At 36.3% G+C, this 13,682-nt stretch overlaps 1 protein-coding gene across 1 annotated transcript in view; it reads right to left on the bottom strand.

The window, feature by feature from the left end:
• The window catches only part of LOC150083886 (uncharacterized), a 72,288-nt gene extending 60,070 nt beyond the window's left edge, over positions 1-12,218 (bottom strand). The window contains exons 1-2 of the mRNA XM_090375824.1: positions 12,070-12,218; positions 6,997-7,221 (exon numbers count right to left, since the gene is read on the bottom strand). Coding sequence (XP_090231950.1) covers positions 6,997-7,158 — 162 coding nt within the window. The 5' untranslated portion in view covers positions 7,159-7,221; positions 12,070-12,218. The remainder of the gene's footprint in view (positions 1-6,996; positions 7,222-12,069) is intronic.
• Positions 12,219-13,682: the final 1,464 nt, after the last annotated feature.

The raw sequence follows: 13,682 nt of genomic DNA, 5'->3' as shown, positions 1-13,682 counted from the left end.
TACTATATGGCTTGGATTTTTCAAAAACTTAATGAAGTATCGCTTCAACTTCAAGGGAAATTAATTACGGTGATAGGCTGAAAACATGTACTAAAGCCTTAACTGAAAAAACTGAAAATATTTGAAAGCAATTTAATGAGAAAACAATTTCACGGTATGAAGAGTTAGTTGAAATCAATGAATATCTCACAGAAAATGATCTTAAGAATTATTCAGATCATTTATGTTCTTTACAAGGTGAAACCAAAAATTGATTTTGAGATTTATTTTCTTCTGAAGTGAAGCCATGGATGTTAGATTCAATTGGATGCAATGCCTGGTCTGCTAGTGAAGAAATTCAAGAACTCACTGAATTAAAATATAAAGAAGAGTGCAAATATAAATTCGAAAAAGATGGAATGGCTGAGTTGCGGGAATCAAAAACAACTAGATTTCTTTTTCGAACAATGTGGTGTGAAATGACCAAAATACTTCTTTGTTTTCCAACGTCCTATATGGTTGAAAGTGGGTTTAGTTCAGTAAATAAAATATTAACAAAAGAAAGAAACAGAATTTATATGTTCAAGAGGAGACATTAGAATGAAACTTACTAACATCATATTGAACATTTAGCTAAGAAGCATCAGGTTCGAGGATCCCATTGAATAAAAAAAAAGAGGTAAGTATAAAGTATTTTCCTGTTTAAAATTTCATGGGGACAATTAGGGAAAGAAAATTGTCTAAAAAGCCCTTTAGGGGGACGATAATTAAAAAAAGGTTGAGAAATGCTGATATAGAATCTTAAACTCTTAAAATATTATGACTTGTTGCATTTAGTTTATTTAAATAAATACGTTACATATGGAAATCAAGAATGGTATGTTAGATAAACATAGCACGTGACCACGCTTAAACAGAAGCTTGTTTTACCACATTAAAACAAGCTTCTGTTAAGTATTTTTGTATTTGTTACATATTTCCATAACCCACATCTCTCTTCTCTCATTGGCTGAATAAATATCACTAGGAGTAAAATTATTTTAATGTATAGAAAGATAATATTTATAAAACATAATCTTTCCTTTAGCACTGTATATCTTACATAATTTTTAAGAATTAAGTAACTCCATATTTCATAATGAATTTTGAAAAAGACCTTTCTCCAGTTGCAACAGAAACATTCAAAAAAATTTGCAATAATATATTACTATATTTATTACTATTTTTATATATCTATGTTTTTAAGAAACTTCTGGCACTGGCAACTGTTACTGGTAAGGTCAGTAAAATAAGTAGTGACAGCTGAATACTCAAGACCTTCTATATAAAAACTGCAACAATAATAATTCTCTAGGATTCAGCTTGTGAAAGTACACTGGTATGCAAAACTTAAGGACCAACACTATTTATAAAGGTTATAACTACAAAATCAAATGAAACAGCCTGTGGCGATTTGCATAACTGTGGCCATTCAGTAGAAAGCTGGTGCACAAGCAAAAATTTGAATCGTGATGAGAGGGCTCACATAAACAGATAAATGCAGCAGTTCAGCAGTTATGTGCAAATTACCGAATGGAGAGCACAATTGTTACAGACATTCGAATGGTTTCATACAGTGATACAGACAACGAAACGGCCAGTAGACAACATCTGGATGACTTTACCCGGGGTCGAATAATTGGGAAGCTCGAAGTGCAGAGTTCAGTATCACCAATAGCATCATCTCACGTGTGTGGTCGGACTTCAGAACGACAAGTACAGCTGTTCGAAGGACCAGTGGTGGTCGTGCATGAAAAACAACACCCAATGATGACTGCTATATACTCCTACAGGCCAAGAGGAACCGACACCGGACAGTGGGATCCATTGCAAACCAGCTGCATAGGACACAGGATATCGCAGTTCACTGTGGCCAGGTGACTCCACAAAGGTGAACTGTTTGCCCGACAGTCAGTATGCTGTGTCCCTTTAACACCTGCCCATCGGAGACACTGTTTACAGTGGTGCATCGAACACAAGGACTGGACAGCAGCGCAATGGGGTAAGGTACTCTTTACTGATAAGAGTAGATTCAGTCTCAGCAGCAATTCTGGCGAGAGGTTGCCACTGAAAGGGATTGATATGGCAGTCGAGGTGTTCTCGTCTGGGGAGGCGTTACCTTGTATGGCCGTACACAACTCCAGATACTGGCAGGCAGTACTGTAACCGGTGCACACTACTCTATCAAGGTAATCCTTCGCCCTGTGCATCTGTTCCAAGGTGCCATTGGCCCCAAGTTTGCATTTATTGATGATAATGCCACACCCCATCGCACTGCAGCTGTTGATATGCTTTCAGAAAGTGAGGACATTGTTCGTATAGATTGGCCTGCCCATTCCACCGATCTAAATCCCATCGAACACTCTGGGGAGATGGCTAGTGGCATGTACACACCCACCAGAAAATGTTCACCAGCTGAAGATGGTGATGACAGAGGAATGGATGATGTTACCGCAAGAACTTATCAACAACATTGTTTTAAGTATGGACAGGCGGTGCAAAGCCTGCATCGATATTAGTAGTGGCCATATCTCCTAGTGAGGACCACCTCTTCCCTTTGTTCCATCTTTGGCAGTGATGCATCTGTATCATGGCAGTCAGTTCTATGTTGCTATTTTTGAATAAAGTCCCTCTGTACCATTTTGTTTCCATTGTTGTGTCGGTGTTGTTTCCTTCATCATTTCTGTACCTCACGAGGTTCCTTTCGTATGCTTTCCCATATCCAGGCCACTCCTGTGCGAAGCTACAGGTGAAAACCTGACTAGTCCTTAAGTTTTGCACACCAGTGTATTTCTAGGTCACTGCTAAACAGTGGTCACAAATCTACCAACTTAGCCAAATGGCATCCTCCTACTGAGAAAATCTTTGGGGAGTTCACTGAGAGCAACAGTCCTATCTTATATGTTCAAGCAAAAATAATTTTTATTTTTCCGTGAACTTTACTTTTCAGCTCAACTCTGCTTGGACTAAAAAGAAAAGGATAAACATATGGGAAACAGCAACCCCAGAGCAGCGTATCAACTCTGTGGTACTACACTGACAGTGGTAGAGAATGAAAGGGACCTGGGGGTGGTGGTGCAGGCAGATATGAAGTTCTCTGAGCAGTGCAGACGAGCTGCAAGAGTAGCTCATGGTGTATTGTCAATGATATATAGGAATTTTTCTAGCAGGGATAAGGAGGTGATTATTCCCTTGTATAAGGCAATGGTCAGGCCACACCTAGAGTACTGTATACAGGCCTGGAGGCCTCATTTCAGGAAGGATGTAGAGCTGCTGGAACGAGTACAGAGAAGGGCAACTAGATTGGTGAATGGGACAAAGGGGTTCTCTTACGAAGAAAGGCTTAAGTTTTGCAAATTACAGTGTCTGGAAACTAGGCACCAGCGGGGTGATCTGATAGAGGTGTACAAAGCCTTGAATGGTTTGAGCATGCTCAATGCTGATGGGATTCTTCCTCTAGCTCAGAAAAATCACCTGAGAGGGCATAAATTCAAATTGAGGAAAGACAGATGTAGGATAGATGTGCGGAAATTTGCCTTTAGCCAGCGGGTGGTTGGTGGGTGGAACAGACTTCCATCCCTTGTCGTGGAAGTTGATAGCCTAAATAAGTTTAAGGCTCAGCTGGACAGGTATTTCGAACGAACAGAGGGGTGAAGTGGAAGTGGTTATTTTTATTTATTTATGTTACTTTTTTTTTTTTTTTTTTTTTTTTGGCTGATGGTGCATAAGCTTGCTTTCTTGCATCAAATGTCTCTACTAATGCTAATGCTAATGCTAACATGCAAATGGCAGCCTCCTTCCCCAGATTCTTGTATCTGACAACATAGTTTCGAGTGCAGTTGGTTATTCAATGCTAATAAGCCACTGTATACCTATATCAGCAATAAATAACAGGTATATTAACAATAATAACTTTATTTATACATATTTATTTTGTTTACTGACTTCAAAAATGTGTTTGTTTTTTAAAATTTCAGTAAGTAATTAACAGACCAAAGAGGTATACATCATAATGGATAACGAAAGAACCGATGAGCTTAGTGGTAGAGAAAAAAGATGCAAGGAATAATTGAAAATTATCAGTGGACCCTGAATCCTACAGTAAATATGTTAGTCTGTAATAAACTTACTCAGGATTAAGCATGCTAAGGCAGATTATGAGAAGTCCTCAGCTAAGAGTGCAAAGAACAGTAAAGAGTTTCTACACATGTTAACAGCAAAGGGAAAGGACTCACCCAATATTTGTCTGCTTACTATCTACGATAACTATATCAATGATCCTGAACTGGTTGCTGATAAGCTGAATAAATATTTTGCATCAATGTTCACATGTCAGGAAGTTGAGGATAACAGTGATCTGAGTAATTAATAATGGCAAGTTGAATGTTTTATGATAACTGAGAAGGAACTAAAAGTGAAATTATTGGAATTAGAAGTGAACACGGCAACAGGAGCTTGCCATGTTCACTTGGGAATCTATCCAAGTGAACATGGCAAGCTCCTGTTCACTTGGGAATCTATCCAATTATAGTGAAGAAAGCAGCAAAAATTATAAGCAAACTGTTAGCTGTTATTATGAAAGTATCTTTGGGAGATTGTGCAAAAATCTCACCTATTCACAAAGGTGGCTCAAAGAGTGAAATGAGCAAGTATGGGCCTGTCAGTCTGGCTTCTGTGGCAGAGAAGATTATGGAGTCCTTAGTTAAAAATGCAACACAAGCTCATCTGGAGAGGTAGGGAAATATAAGGGAATCACAGCATGACTTTAAGGGAAGATCATTTCTGACTAATCTAATTAGCTAGCACAAAGTTGTCAGTAAAGAACTGGGCAGAAAGAATAGCTATAACTTTGATATCATTTACTTAGATTTCAGTAAAGTTTTTGATACAGTCCCACATGAACCATTGTTATATAAATTGGAGCAATGTGGTATTTAGGTCAAGTTACTATTGTGGATGAAGGGACGGTTAAGTGGCAGGAGACAAAGCCTACTTATAAATGGCCATTGTTCTTCACAGACTAATGTTATGAGTGGGGTCCCACAGGGTTCAGCTATTAGGCTTTTACTATTCCTAATATTCATTAATGATATTGATGTAGGTATTTCAAATTTAATGTCTGCATTTGCTGTGACACAAAGATGGGTAGGATAGTTAGTGACAGTAATCAAGTAAAGTACTTCAACAACTCATAAATTATTTATTTGGATAGGCTAAGAAATGACAATTGAAGTTTGTATCTGGATAGCAGTAATCCTAGAGCAATGTATAACTTGGGTACCACCAAACCCAAGAGTGTGCATGAAAGGACTTGGAAGTAATTATACAATCTGATATGAAGTTTTCTGAACAGTATGGTTGCTAGGACAGCTGATGGGGTTTTGTCAATAATATAAAGGAACTTTTTTCAGTAGAGATAAAGAGCTGACTATTCCATTATATAGAGCATTGTATAAACCACTGGCTGCATGCAGAATTGGCAATCCAATTTTAGAAAAGATTTGGGCCTGGTGGAAATGGTACAAAGAAGGGCAGCAAGATTGGTTATGGGTACACAAAGGGGTACTCTTATCAAGAGAGAATTAAGTTTTGTAAGCTTCAGTGTTTGGAAACCAGGTGTATGTGCAAGGTGACCTGAATGAGGCATGTAAGGACTTGAAAGGTTTGAGTAAACTGAATTCGAGCAAAATTTCTACATTTAGTCATGTTACATACAAAAGACAAATTTAAATTTAGAGGGAATAACTAACAGACTGGCCATCTTAAAATTTTCCTTTAGTTGAGGAGTGACTGCCTGTTGCAATAAACTCACCCACTCTTGCAGAGGTTAGAAGTTTATCTAAATTTAAGGAGGGATTGGATGAATACTTTAAAAAAATAGATAAATGAAGGGAAGAAAATGTGATGTTGGTTACATTAGTTTATTATATTTTTAAATTTAATTTAAACTTGATTTATTTTTTGGCTAGTATTACATAAGCTTGTTTTTTTTTTTTTTTTTTTTTTTGCACCATTTTGCCAATACTAAATTTTTTGCGATTGGATTCTCTACATGAAAGTTTAAGGTATATACTTTTAATTTTACATTTTACTTATGTATATAAAAATGCATTTTTGAAATTAATAATAAATTTGTTATTAATATTTTTAATTTCTAAATTATGTACAAATGCATTTAGATATGTTTTGCACTGGCAATACTTAAATTTAGGTAAGTTCATGCAAATTCTCATTAAGTTTTGAATTAATGAGAATTTGCATGATTTTAAAACTTTTTTATGGTCCTTGAGTAATTACTTTTACTACTTCTGGAGGCGCCTCCATAGCCAGGTGGCCAGGAACAGCAGTGCATAGCAGCACATGCTTCTTGATTAGACCGGTGTTCGAGCCCGTGACCACCAAATATGGAGGATGCGGAAAGGTCAGGGAATGACCACCGCATATCCCCGGAGCAATATGGCCTTAGTTGCTAATGCTCCTAAAAACCAAAAATAACAACAACAACTTCTGGAGACTAGGCACCTGCGAGGTGATCTGTATAAGGCCTTGAATGGGTTGAGCAGACTCAATTTTGATGGCATTCTTCTGCTTACTAAGATTATGAACCTGAGGGATTATAAATTCAAATTGGGGAAAGACAGTTGTAGAATAGATGTGCAGAAATTTGCTTTTAGCCAGCGGGTAGTTGATTGCTGGAACAAACTTCCATCTGTCATTGTGGAAGTTGATAGCTTAAATAGATTCAAGGAGGAACTGGAGAAACTTTTAGAGGGAATGGATGTGTGATTTTTTTTTTTTTTTTGGTTGATGCTACATAAGTTCACAATGCTTGCTTTCTTACATCACATGCCTCTACTAACTACTACTACTTTTCTGTTAATATCTTTTTATTACTATTGCAATAGTAATAAAGTCTTCAGTTCAGTAAAAATTTAAGAATTAAGAGTTTACATTAAAAAAATTCTACAGGACACTTACCTCACAGAAACATATACCATCATAGCACTCCCCATGACCTGAGCAATTGTTTGTACAGCTAATGTTATATCTTATTCCCATTGGTCCCAGTGAAGTAAAATGCAGCAGTGGTGGCAAGTGTGATGATGGAGTAGACAATGGAGAGTCATTGCAGCCAACCATTCTTCTTAAAGAAATGGGCTATATTTATATTAAACACTGAAAATCAGTGTATAACAAACCAACCTGAAAAAAGAAAAAAAAAATTTCCACTGTTATTCTAACTATAATACCTAATTTAATCAAAAGAAACATTTATATTAGAAGCATAATATATTCATTTTTACATATCAGTTAAGTGTAACCTAGCTTAATTATTTGCAATCTGACTTCTATGAATTATTAATATATAACATGCAAATATATTGTATACCCCTTAAAAACATATAAAACTTTTAAATTAAATTCACTAATTCTGAAGAATAGAGTGGATTCTATAAGACATTCAGTAACTAAGGTAACAGTTCTGTTACCTTAGTTGCTGCAAGAAAATAACATACCACCTAAGACAATTAAACATTACTCCTATATCAGTCACTTGAAGCAGTTGTTTCACCAAATCACTCTATGCAACAGCCCCATCAATAAAAAACCAGTGCAGCACATAACTTGGCAAATGTTCATTCATACCAGGTACATAAAAGTTTGTGAATGGCATCATGTAGGCTGCACTAAATATTAATAAAAATACACACACACACTTATTGCTACATTCTCTGAATATGTTTAATTAGATATTAAATATTATGCATACATTACAACAGTGATTGTAAACTCTTTGACAGAGCAAACAACTACATATTCACAGAAAATCAAACACCTTTGAGAGCAGAGGAACACTCCTTTTCTGAAGCTGACTCTCTGTAAACAATGTACATTTGCTTTTCCTACCAAAAATCATTGTGATCATTGTCATAACATGAGCAACATGTTTAAAATTGAATAAAACTCATTTTAGAAAATATAATGATAAGAGTATTGCAATATTGGTTATTTAATGATCAAAGCCTTTATTTTAATTTTGACGGGAAAGATAAATTTCATCAAATAATATACATGATTTGATATTTTTGCATGTAATTTAACTGACATACTATTTTAGTAACATTAAATGATTAAAAATTTGCATCTCTTTAAAGATGAAATGATTAAGGATGTGGACCTGCTGGAAAAAAAAAATCAATAATAGATTCTAGTTATACATGTTTGTTAATAAAAATCTAATTAATTATTACCAATTACTAGAAACTTAATTACTATAAAGTTAAATGTGAAAATCAGGCAATGTGGTGATAAACAAAACATTTCAGAATATTTTTTCTCTTTCTCAGATAGCACAAACTAGGAATAAGATTTCCTGTTTTCAGATTTCTTCTAAAAGAGCTATATTTCAAATTTTTGTTTGAATAAAAACATGTATTACACTTCAAATGCCTTTGTTTCCAGTTTCAGAACCAATGAATGACTGCATGTAGACTAAGAAAGGATAATTAAAGATTTAATATAAGAAATTTAAATTTCTTATATTAAATTTAATTTAAATTAATACTTTGGTGAAATAATGAAAACAATTAGGCACGCATGGCTAACAACAGGAGTGTGCTAAACATTTTACATGCATGAATGCAAATAGGAAAAGATCCCAGTAATGTTATTATTTTACAACCCCCTGAAAACTTCTGGATTCCAAGTTAGCTTGGCCTAGCTTGCAACTGTATAGAATTAGGATAATTTAATACTGATGCTACATAAACATTGATTTCCCTTACATCTTTTACAAACAATAAATACTAATAATAATTAGTATCACATCCTATGTACTATACATTAAAGATCAGAATGAAATGGCGAGTAATAAAATGTGAATCAAAGTAGCATTTACAACGGCCCAAGTCCATATTATTAAAAGTGGAAAATACAGTTCTGTTGCAAAAATTTACTTATATCACAAAATAATGTAAAATGAAAAATTAAAAAGAAAAACTACTTAAATGGGCAAAAGAAAACATATAATAAAACTACTTAAATGGAGAAAAAAAAAATACAATAAAACTTACTCGTAAAAATAATGGCATATTCAGTATTATATTTACCTATTGCATGATAAATCCCAGAATTAAAATAACTGAAAATAATCTAGGGCTACAAAACTGTGCAAGCCCCCCCCCCCCCATCCCCAAGTATAGGGCAAAACCCCACTAGGAAAAAACCCCATGAGACAAAAATCCCTGGACAGATAATAATATGAAATTTTTAAATCATAATTTTTATTCTTATTATTTGTAGTTCATAAACACTTCTCTGACGTAAAATATTACATTCATTATATCATATGCCTACAATAAGGAGGGCATTATAAGTATTGTACTGTAGCATACATTAACACTTGCATTATAAATTTATAGCTCTCTGTTTTACAGAACAAAATTATTTGCACAATCATAAAAATTAACATAATAAAATGAACATCATACCGTATTTAAGAAAAATCAAACGAATAAAGGACAATATTGAAAATCTCATTAAGCATTAAGGTTCATTTTACTTCCACCTGATGCTGTGACCTAGGCCATTCAAAAATTCCTCCAAGGTCTTCCACTCATTCACATAGTCCAGACATAGGTTTTTCACATGTTGTTGATACTCCTTTGTGGCACATTTCACTCATTTTCTTGGAGGCTCACCACAAGAATCCTTAATCGGGGCTGTTGATAAAAGAGCCTAATCCTTTCTAATACTTTCAATAGCCTTCCAGATATTTGGGTAGTCATACCCCATAAACCCATGGAAAACAAATTTCCAACTCTTGCATAGGGGCACCTCCGTAGCCAAGTGGGCCAGAGCAGCAGTGCATAGCACATGCTTCTTGATTAGACTGGGGTTCGAGCCCGTGAGCCACCAAATACGGAGGATGCGGAAAGGTCAGGGAATGACCACCGCATATCTCCGGAGCAATATGGCCTTAGTTGCTAATGCTCCTAAAAACCAAATAACAACAACTCTTGCATAGGCTGTTGGTGCGATCCTCCTCATCAATGGTTGCCTGATGGACATTCTATAACTGTGGTGGAAACAGAAGAGGAAATGTTTCCATGCATACTGGAGGAAATATTCCATCAGGAAGAGCTGGTGGCTAGATGCAACCACAAGTGTCAAACACAAAGGTGCTACTGAAATAGTCCACTAGGCCTTCCAATCTTTGAACATCAGGTATATTTTTCATCAGATAATCCATCCCAATGGCCACTTTGTCGATTGGTAAAAAAGCTAGTCCATCCAACGTTCTACAAAAATTTTTCACTCAATCATCACTCCAGTATGCAGCAGTCAGCCCTAAACTTTGCACCTTTCTCCATGTACTTTGGGTCAGATGGTAGAAATAGCCATGAGATGACACATGTAGTCCCAGGACTGTAGAAACAGCATTGATCGTTGCATGTTCAAAATCGGTCATCACAGTGGTGGGATGTGGATTGAATCCCAAATGATCACATTCATCCAAGATTGCCCGGAGGAGTCCATAGGTTGATTGAGACTTTGCAGACAGAAAGACACACACACACACACTACAGCAGATAGCCCAAGAGGAGCTCAGATGATGTATAATTGCTGGAACAGTCTTGAAGCTGTGGCAAAAGTCCCATTCATAAACCATGTGGCACTACAAACTAAATGTTCAAGTACCTGGTTGGTTGCAAACACTAATTCTCTTTGTCGACTAAGGTCCATTGTCATAAATGAGGAAATTCTGGTATCTGGAACCTCAGTAGTTTTTCATACACTACTGATATGCTCCAATTGTCATAAGGATGTTGGGTTCTTTGGCAATGCTCCTTTCATAAAATGAAATCCCCCAGCAATGACCTGAGGTGAATTCTGATTTAATCCCTGACAGGCTGCTAAGATACAAGATCATTAAATGGTGACCTGAGTGCATCAGGTCACCTTTGGAGGATTACTTGGGTAGACAAAACAACGGTCAAGTAGAGTGAACCAATGCAGACAAAGATTATATTTTTCGGGATTACTTCATTATTAAAATCACTTAAATTTTAGTTTTTTTTTTTTTCTATTTCTAAAGATCCACCCTCTTTAAAATTTTTATAATGGCGTTAAAGACTGAAAACGGAAAAAAAAAAAAAATGGGGGCTTTTGTCATGTTTACTTTAGCTAAGGAGCTTTTTTCCAACTTTGCATTTTAATTGAAGGGGCTTTGTCCGGACCCACAAGCCTCCAAGTTGAGAAACTGCTCAAATCGGCTCTGATGTACATCAAATAATTTGAATTTTGATTCAATATGCAAATACTGCATGGAGAAGGGGAAAAAAAAAAAAACATTTTCAGAATGCTCCAAATTAATCAGTATTAAGCTTATAGTATGTAGTTGAGAACAACATAACTTGGCTATTTAGTTAATAAGAAAACAATGCAATCCAATAAAATTACACTGCGCGAAAAAAAAATCAGAAATCAATCAATAGAAAGCATCTGCATCTACAATTTGAGGATATAAAAATGACATTTGCAAAGCGATTTATGTGCAATTTATATTTATCAATAAATCAATATATATATTAAAATAAGTTTAGAATTTCAAATGCCATGAGTGTACGCATATACACTAGCATTACATATATTATATTATTTATTTATTTTGTCATTTTGCTTTGCTATTTATTTATTTTTGACTTGCACTCTGAAAAAAAAAAATCCATTGCAGCTGTCCATTTGCACTTTCATTTATTAACCATTGGTAATTATGAAAACATCCACGCAAGTTAGAGTCGCTAATTACAGAGTGTAATTAGCTAATTTTATTTAAATTAAACTTCTAAGAAATCTTGGTTGTGTCCTTACGTAAAGCTGGATAATATTTACATCCGCGAACATTCATTATATTCAAATTCACCTTCGATATCAGTCACTTAGTACGGTATACGCTACATGATACATGCAAAGGGCCATATTTAACGAAAAACATCTTAGCTTTCGCTGTATGGCAAATAAAATAAAACAGCATGCAATATTACTCACATTGGCCGCCTCAGAAATGAGGATATTTTCATTATTGACAATGTTTGTTTTTCTCATTTTCACGCGAATGCCATAATTCCAACTTTTGACAGCTCAGCTGCTCGGTTCCTATTGACAATAGCGGTTACACAACCAAGGAAACGAAGTGAAGCATTATGGGACATCATGCCCGAGTGTACAACAGCTAGGCGCATTCTGTCATTTGCACTCCGCATAGCGCAGTTGCATGATGGGATAGCGTGCACCTCTTCCCTAGCTAAGCCGTTGTGTACTAAAGTTCCGGCAGGTGTAACGTATGAAACCAAATGTCAGAAAAAGTTAACTCTAATAAAAATAACGGTTGAAATATATAAAATAAAAACATTCCGAAACATGAATGCATCATCGCGAGAAAGGCGTATTAATTCATAAATAAAAAAATAACCACAAAAGTTTCGGTGTACAAAACTAACTTTTTTTTTTTTTTTACCACCAGGGGATAATATTATGTGCCTATTTTCTGTTATTTTCTTCCCCTTTTAATTTCAAACAGATAGAGAGAAATAAATAATCAATCTTTATTGCAACAATTGATTGTAACTGGTTACAAGGTTAAATAGTGTTGCACTTTCCCTTCACGCCAGGGATTAATGGCATGTGATGCAAGAAAGCAAGCGCATGAGCTTATGTAGCATCAGCCAAAAAAAAAAAAAACCTTCACACAACCATTCCCTCTAAGTAAGTGTGTTTTTAGGGTTAAGCGGCACCAGGGGTTCCCCCATCTCCGCGTAGTTTACATTGTGATGTATTACAGTACATGCCAGAGATTTAAAAGTGTATGGATCTTGGATCGTGTAATGTCGTGTACCGTTCTTCTTCTGGCCATTTAGTCGCTGGACCCCTGTTGGGATCCAACGTTGCCCCACTTACGCCCCGTGGAGGCAGGCCAGGAACTCCGTAGACTTAGTGTACTCTGGCAGGTCCTGCCGCTTAGTAAAGTGATTTTTATTATTTGCGTTGACGTGGGGATATTATCGCTTTAATTTTTTAGGCCGAATGCTGGGCGTATGGCGGTTTTGATGTATTAATTTTGATGGTGGGACTTTCACTAGCGTGAAGATAGAGGGGATGTTGTTGTTGTTGTTGTTTTGGTTTTTAGGAGCATTAGCAACTAAGGCCATATTATTCCGGGAATATGCGGTGGTCATTCCCTGACCTTTCCGCATCCTCCGTATTTGGTGGTGACGGGCTCGAACCCCGGTCTAATCAAGAAGCGTGTGCTACGCACTGTTGCTCCTTCCCACCTGGCTACGGAGGCAGAAAACTGGGGGAAAAGGCAGAAGTATGGAGCCAATAGAGAAGGCGGCCCCAGTTTCAGTGGGGCATGCCCATGCCCCACCAGAGAGGAAACAGTGGATGGCGAGAAGGGGGGGACTCACTCTCGGGAAGGCCCGCCCCTGCATATACGATTTACAGTAGTGACTATTGTCCTCACAGTTCATGGGAGAGAGCAGTGCCAGGCTTATTTTCCGTTATGCTTATTAGTTAGTTCACAGGGATCTCCAAGTGGTGGATGAAAGGTATGGCGTATTTGGATGTGAAGAAAGAAGGCTTTTCCTTGAGCAAACTGTCTG

The sequence above is a fragment of the Mastigoproctus giganteus genome, chromosome 6, assembly GCF_048544385.1.
Source record: "Mastigoproctus giganteus isolate SK-2022 chromosome 6, ASM4854438v1, whole genome shotgun sequence".
NCBI classification, from domain to species: Eukaryota; Metazoa; Arthropoda; class Arachnida; order Uropygi; family Thelyphonidae; genus Mastigoproctus; species Mastigoproctus giganteus.
The sequence above is the reverse complement of the archived record's forward strand: the minus strand, read 5'-3'. Positions and strand labels throughout refer to the sequence as shown.